This window comes from Nyctibius grandis, chromosome 2 (assembly GCF_013368605.1).
Source record: "Nyctibius grandis isolate bNycGra1 chromosome 2, bNycGra1.pri, whole genome shotgun sequence".
NCBI classification, from domain to species: Eukaryota; Metazoa; Chordata; class Aves; order Nyctibiiformes; family Nyctibiidae; genus Nyctibius; species Nyctibius grandis.
The window spans coordinates 83,633,012-83,640,499 of NC_090659.1; the positions used below are offsets into that span (position 1 = coordinate 83,633,012).

General features: G+C 46.7%; 1 protein-coding gene across 1 annotated transcript; it reads left to right on the plus strand.

Moving 5' to 3' along the window:
* The first annotated feature begins 2,926 nt into the window (after window positions 1–2,926).
* Window positions 2,927–6,025, plus strand: PCDH9 (protocadherin 9). Its single transcript, XM_068395488.1, has one exon. The coding sequence runs from the start codon at window positions 2,927–2,929 to the stop codon at window positions 6,023–6,025; it is 3,099 nt and encodes a 1,032-aa protein (XP_068251589.1).
* The last annotated feature ends 1,463 nt before the right edge of the window (window positions 6,026–7,488 follow it).

Sequence of the window (7,488 nt, forward strand, 5' to 3'; positions counted from 1 at the left end):
ACACTTCTTTGTGGCTAGCTAGCTAATTTACCTGGGTCATTTACGGGGAAGGAGAAATGGTCACTTTTATTATTTATCAACCCACAGAGAGGCATGTTTTCCAGTTCAATGTTTAAGCAGACAAACCCCAAACCAGCAGAGCAGCCCTCTCCTTCCTTCGGAGGGTATCGCGGCCGACCCTTCGGGAAGGGGAAGGAGAAAGGTGTGCAGGCGTAAATGGGGGCCGAGACGGGGCTGGAGCCAGCGCAACGTGAATTATAAATGAAAGGGCATGTATTAAAGGCGAACGGCGCGGCTCAGGGCCGGGGCCGGGTGTTTCCTCCGGCGCTGCGCGGTGCCGGGCGGCGGCCCCGCGGCAGGCCGCGGAAGCTCCGCGGCCACCAGCGCTCCGCGCCGGACCGGCAACCGTACTGCGAGCTGCGGCACCTCCCGCTCCCCCGCGCAAGGGGGGGCCGTGCGCGCCCTAAGGCAACCACCCCGCCCCCCCCCCCCCAAAAAAAAAAAACACCACCACCGACCCAAACCCACATCAAACCCTTATTTTCCAGATTACCCCGAGGCTACTCGCGAGCCTCGACGAACCTTTCTGCCCGCGCCCGCCGGCGTGGCCCCGACCCCCGCTGCGCTCCTTCCCCTCCCCCCCCGCAGGCCGCTGCGCCCCCGACCGCGGAGCGCCCGCCCGCCGAGCCGTCGCGACCCCCGCGCCGCGCCTGACCCCGCGCCGGCGTCCCGCCTCCCACCCCCCGCCTCCGCTGCGCGGCCCCGCGAAACCCGCCGACCCCTTCCGCGCGGCGCGGGGCCGCTGCGCCGCCGGGCCGCCCCCACCGCCCGGCCAGCCCGGGGAGCGACGTGGCCGGCGGCCAATGCCAGGGCCGCTCTCCGCCATCCACCGCCCCCGCCGGCGCGGGCCAATGCGGTGCGGCGGGAGGGGGGGCTTAGCGCCGCTCACACCCTCCCTGTGGGCTTATTGAGAGTTATAGCAAGAATTTCGGTTCAGAGAGAGAGAAGGAGAGCGCGTGTGTGAGGGAGAGAGGCTGGGAGGGAGCGGAGGGAAAGCGCCGTCGCTTCCTCCCGTCACTAAAGCAATAACCTATTAGGATTTTTTTTTTTTTTTTTTTTTTTTTTTGGTGGGCAGCTATCACCCCAGAGATAAAGAGGGAGAGAGAAGCATCGCCAGACCAACTCTTGTCATTTCCAGTAAGAAGTTGCAGACTTCACGTAGCTGTCTCTGCTCTGGTGAGAGAGGGATGGAAATTTTGTGCAGTGCAGAGTGGAAAATACCCCCGGTCTAAAGAAGTGCACCGGATCTTTGCTTGCTGTTTGTTTGGGTTGTTGCGTGCACGTTAAACACCCGAAGGATCGCCGCTCCGTAGAAATGAAACGTGGAGAGGATGACTAACGAGAGAACTGTGAATTTGTTCCCTGGAGTTGCTAATTTGCCACCCCGAAGCAACATATATCTCAAGGAGGAAGCGTTTGGCTGCTGCTGATTTCTCCAAAACTGGTGGTTTACCAGATGCATTGTGCTGTATCTGCTGGAACAGATCATTGCTTAGCTGCAGCAGATCGTCAAAGGTAGACAACCAACGTAAGTGCAAAGTTACCCATACACTGTGATGCGTTTCATTTAAAGGGGAAAAAAAAAAAAAAAGCCAACATGCAGTATATTTATCTAGGGAAAGAATCAGTGTTTCGGATTCAGTTGATGTTGGTGGCAAAGGCTCACCTACTCGCTGTCTCTGCATCCCTACCTGCATCACTCTGCTGGAAGTAATCACAGGCATCAGCTACCGTGCAGCTTAATGCAGATAAGATTAGTGCTTAGGGGCTGCCCGGTTCCGCCAAACTGTAGGTGCTGGCAGCCTTGCACCCGGGTAATTCGCGGTTAGCAGAGCATGCAAACAGAAGTCTGTCTGTCGCTTTCTTTTTTTTTTTCACCTGCATTGTTAGTCTGCGGTATTTATGTGTGGCAGCTGCTAATAACATCCTGAAGGGAGATCAGTGTCAATGGGGAAAGGCTGCACCTTTTTTCCTCCTCTCGTCATCAGAAAATGTATTCCCCCCCCCCCCTCCCCCCCGTAAACATGCTGGCTGCTCCTAAGTTGCATTTGGAATTTCCAGCCTCCTGATTTAGACTGCGTTTAAAAACAGACAAAGTTTAAGGTTATTAAGCAGAAGGAGAAGTATGCAACATATGGAGAGGAAACGTTGAGCTGAGAGTGTAAGAAACTGTAAGTCCTGTTATTGTCTCATCAGTTAACAGGGATGTGAAGTAGCCAGTGACGGCTGCTGCAGCAGCAGCATGTCCGGGTGGTTATTTCCCAGTATGATAGCTATTGAGGGGGATGCAAGGCACAAGGAGCAGAGAAAAATATGGTTAGCAAGAGCTAAAAAATATGTATGGAAGAAAACAACAAATTGCATTTGGCAGCTGACATAGTGGTTAGAATTCAGAAGTAGTGCGGGAAGATTTTTTACTTGCACCAAATGACTAGGTGGAGGAGGGTAGAGGGGGAATGCACGTTACAGATCACACGGTGAAATTATTCAGAAAGTACGTGTCGAAACGGTAGCTACCCTTAATCCTGCAAGTACTTATTTCCATTCTCGCTGTGTGCAAATGCAGCCGACGGGATATCGGTGCATTTGTCCGGAGGGATTGCTTGTAAAAGGGAGCAGTAGGAAAATGTACTGCTGTAAGCGTGCGTTGCAAAAACAAGTAGTAGTTGGAGATTGTGGATTTGTCATGCCTAAAAAACCAATAATGCTGTCCTGTGTGGTTGTGTTGACAGTGCTGTCTCCAAATAAGAAATGAGATGTAATGAATCCTGCAGTCCATGCATGCCTCCTCTTGCAAATCACGCACCATTCCCCTCTGGAAACTTCTAAGTCCTAAAATCCGGGAAAAGAGAGTAAAAACATTATCATGGACCTGAGGGATTTTTACCTGTTGGCTGCTTTGATTGCCTGTTTAAGGCTGGATTCTGCTATAGCTCAAGAACTTATTTACACTATTAGAGAGGAGCTGCCTGAAAACGTACCCATAGGGAACATACCAAAGGACCTGAACATTTCTCACATCAATGCTGCCACGGGGACCAGTGCCAGCCTTGTCTACAGACTGGTGTCTAAAGCAGGGGATGCTCCTCTGGTCAAAGTGTCCAGTAACACCGGTGAAATCTTTACGACATCTAACAGAATAGACAGAGAAAAACTATGTGCTGGAGCTTCCTATGCAGAAGAAAACGAGTGTTTCTTTGAACTTGAAGTGGTGATTCTCCCCAATGACTTTTTTAGGCTGATCAAAATAAAAATAATTGTAAAGGATACTAATGACAATGCACCTATGTTTCCATCCCCTGTCATCAATATCTCCATCCCAGAAAACACTCTGATCAACAGTCGCTTTCCAATCCCATCAGCAACAGATCCTGACACAGGTTTCAACGGTGTGCAGCACTATGAGTTGTTAAACGGGCAGAGTGTATTTGGACTGGATATTGTAGAAACTCCAGAAGGAGAGAAATGGCCTCAACTGATTGTGCAGCAGAACTTGGACAGAGAGCAAAAGGACACCTATGTGATGAAAATCAAAGTGGAGGATGGAGGTACCCCCCAGAAATCCAGCACAGCCATCCTGCAAGTCACAGTAAGTGATGTCAATGATAACAGGCCAGTGTTTAAAGAGAGTCAAGTAGAGGTTCATATACCAGAGAATGCCCCTGTAGGCACTTCTGTAATTCAGCTTCATGCTACAGATGCAGATATAGGAAGCAATGCAGAAATCAGATATATTTTTGGTGCCCAAGTCGCCCCTGCAACCAAAAGATTTTTTGCTTTAAACAACACCACAGGGCTGATTACAGTTCAGAGGTCCTTAGATCGAGAAGAGACTGCTATTCACAAAGTGACAGTGCTGGCTAGTGATGGCAGCTCTACGCCGGCCCGGGCAACTGTTACCATCAATGTCACTGATGTAAACGATAACCCTCCTAACATAGACCTCAGGTACATAATAAGTCCCATCAATGGCACAGTGTACTTATCTGAGAAAGATCCCATCAATACAAAGATTGCCCTAATTACGGTTTCAGATAAGGACACTGATGTGAACGGCAAAGTGATCTGTTTCATTGAGAGAGAGGTCCCCTTCCACTTGAAGGCAGTTTATGACAACCAATATTTGTTAGAGACCTCTTCCTTGTTGGACTATGAGGGCACCAAAGAATTCAGCTTTAAAATTGTTGCTTCTGATTCTGGCAAGCCCAGTTTGAACCAGACTGCCCTGGTAAGAGTTAAACTGGAGGATGAAAATGACAACCCTCCGATTTTCAGCCAGCCTGTAATTGAGCTGTCAGTTTCTGAAAACAACCGGCGTGGTCTATACTTAACAACTATTAGTGCCACAGATGAAGACAGTGGGAAAAATGCAGACATTGTTTATCAGCTTGGCCCTAATGCCTCCTTTTTTGATCTGGATCGAAAGACAGGAATTTTGACAGCCTCCAGAGTTTTTGACAGAGAAGAACAGGAACGTTTCATTTTCACTGTTACGGCCCGAGACAATGGCACCCCTCCTTTGCAGAGTCAAGCAGCTGTAATTGTTACTGTGTTGGACGAAAATGACAACAGTCCCAAATTTACTCATAATCACTTCCAGTTTTTTGTATCGGAGAACTTACCAAAGTATAGCACAGTGGGGGTGATCACAGTGACCGATGCGGATGCTGGGGAAAATAAAGCGGTGACCCTTTCCATCCTGAATGACAATGAAAACTTTGTGCTGGATCCATACTCTGGAGTTATAAAGTCTAATGTTTCTTTTGATCGAGAACAGCAGAGCTCCTACACCTTTGATGTTAAGGCAGTGGATGGAGGGCAACCTCCTCGCTCTTCTACAGCGAAAGTAACCATAAATGTCATGGATGTTAATGATAACAGCCCTGTTGTCATCTACCCACCTTCTAATACTTCTTTTAAGCTAGTGCCACTCTCAGCAATTCCAGGATCGGTGGTAGCCGAAGTCTTTGCTGTGGATATAGACACTGGAATGAATGCCGAGCTTAAGTACACAATTGTAAGCGGAAATAACAAGGGTTTGTTTCGGATTGATCCAGTGACAGGTAATATCACTCTGGAAGAAAAACCAACTCCTAATGATGTGGGGCTGCATCGATTAGTTGTCAACATAAGTGATTTGGGTTATCCCAAATCCCTGCATACTCTTGTGCTTGTATTTTTGTATGTAAATGATACTGCTGGAAATGCCTCTTATATTTATGACTTGATACGCAGGACTATGGAAACACCTTTGGACCGGAACATAGGGGACAGTAGCCAACCCTACCAAAACGAGGACTATCTCACGATCATGATCGCCATTGTGGCGGGTGCCATGGTTGTCATAGTGGTGATATTTGTCACGGTTCTCGTTCGCTGTCGACATGCATCCAGATTCAAAGCCGCCCAGAGGAGCAAGCAAGGTGCTGAGTGGATGTCTCCCAATCAGGAGAACAAGCAAAACAAGAAAAAGAAAAGGAAGAAAAGGAAATCTCCGAAGAGCTCTCTTTTAAACTTTGTGACCATTGAGGAGTCCAAACCTGATGATGCAGTGCATGAACCTATCAACGGGACAATAAGCCTTCCAGCGGAGCTGGAGGAGCAAAGTATAGGAAGATTTGATTGGGGCACAGCACCACCAACAACCTTTAAGCCTAACAGTCCTGATCTTGCCAAGCATTACAAGTCTGCCTCTCCGCAGTCTGCTTTTCATCTCAAACCTGACACTCCAGTTTCAGTGAAAAAGCACCATGTGATTCAGGAACTCCCATTGGACAACACCTTTGTTGGTGGTTGTGACACCCTTTCCAAACGCTCTTCCACTAGTTCAGATCACTTCAGTGCCTCAGAGTGCAGTTCCCAAGGAGGCTTCAAGACAAAGGGCCCCTTACACACCAGACAGGTAAACGAGCACTTTTACTGGTCTATAAGTACTGCATACAAGTGCCCGATCAACCAGTATTAAAAGTGCCACTATGTTGTGGGGTTTTTTTGTTTCAGTCTAATTGTATTTAGTTACATTACGGGGGGAACAAAAAAAAACCACCAAAAACAAGCAAACAAAAAAAAACTTGATCCCTTTATCATTTACCTGGGGCTTAACCGTGCATTTGCAAAATGCTTCTGGTACTTTGGGTTTTGAAGAATACTGATTATTAAAGGACTGTTTGCATCCATGCATGTGCATATACATGTGCATAAACAAAACTGAAAAAAAAAAGACTTTTTTTTTTTCTCCCCAGTATTTGACTGTCCAAATGTAAAAGTTGTTGAAGAAGAAAAACTGTTTCCTTATATGCCAAATTTCAGTCAGAAAATTTGACTCTTTTGAGATTGAAGGGTTATGTACGTTCTGTTCCAAATTTCAAATGAGTTGGCTTGAGTTTCTTTTATAGTTCAAGCTGATTTGGAACCTTGTTAAGTTAGTGTTACTGAAGGTGTTATTTTTTTTCCCTAACAAAGACAGACGAATTTCCAAGCTACTTCATCTATGAAGCATGTGGTTTGTTGGTAGGATATAACTAAGCCATACGGAAGTCTTCCTCTGTTTTGAGTTCAAAATGATTTTGTTGTAATAGATTGAAGTTGGTATCGCATAGACAGTTTGTTGGATATTTAAAAAAAATGACCAAAGCATATTTTTGAAAGGAATGCGTTCTCTGAATACATCTGAATTATGCAGAAAAAAAGTCAGCCCATTGTAAATATTTTCTCATCTTAGTAATGCATTAAGTGATCTGTCATAACTCATTTTAAACTGCAAAATACGCCATATGAAGAGGGATTAGGAGGCTGAGAAACTCATATTTCAACCAAATCCAGCATTAGTTTTTCTTAGGTCTAATAATTCCATGCTAATAAAGATTTAAATGCGGCGCTGTCTAATTTATTTTATTGGCGCTTGTCTTTTGCCGCTAAATTAGCGCGTGGGTGTCGCCTGTAGATGGCACTGAGGTACCACATCGCCTGCGCTGGCCCGGTGCCAGCCCTGCAGTAGCTGGGAGAAGCGGGGGGGAGGGAAGGATCAAGCTGATATTACAGCCAAAGAACCTTTTATTTAATGATAGTTGCACCGGAGTGGTCAGTAGTTATGTTCGAGTGTTTGTTTGCAAGGCGGCTTCCTGAGCGCTTCACTTTGGCTGCACCGACTTTGTAGGTGTTAGGAGTTGCGTTCGTATTCCTGCTGGTGCTGTACCCTCCATGTGATGGTGATTTGTCTGAATTTATTAGGGATATGAATCTTAGAGAATCAAGTGAGACATATTTAAACTTGTCCTTGCAAAAAGATTTTGACAGTAGCCAAGTTTAGGATAAAGTCATTCTCTTGCTGTTGCATTAGCCTGATCTGAGATGAATGTGACATTCCCAGAACTGTGTCTTGACTTTGGGTGTCTGTAAGGTGTCACATTAACAAGATGCTAAGACTAA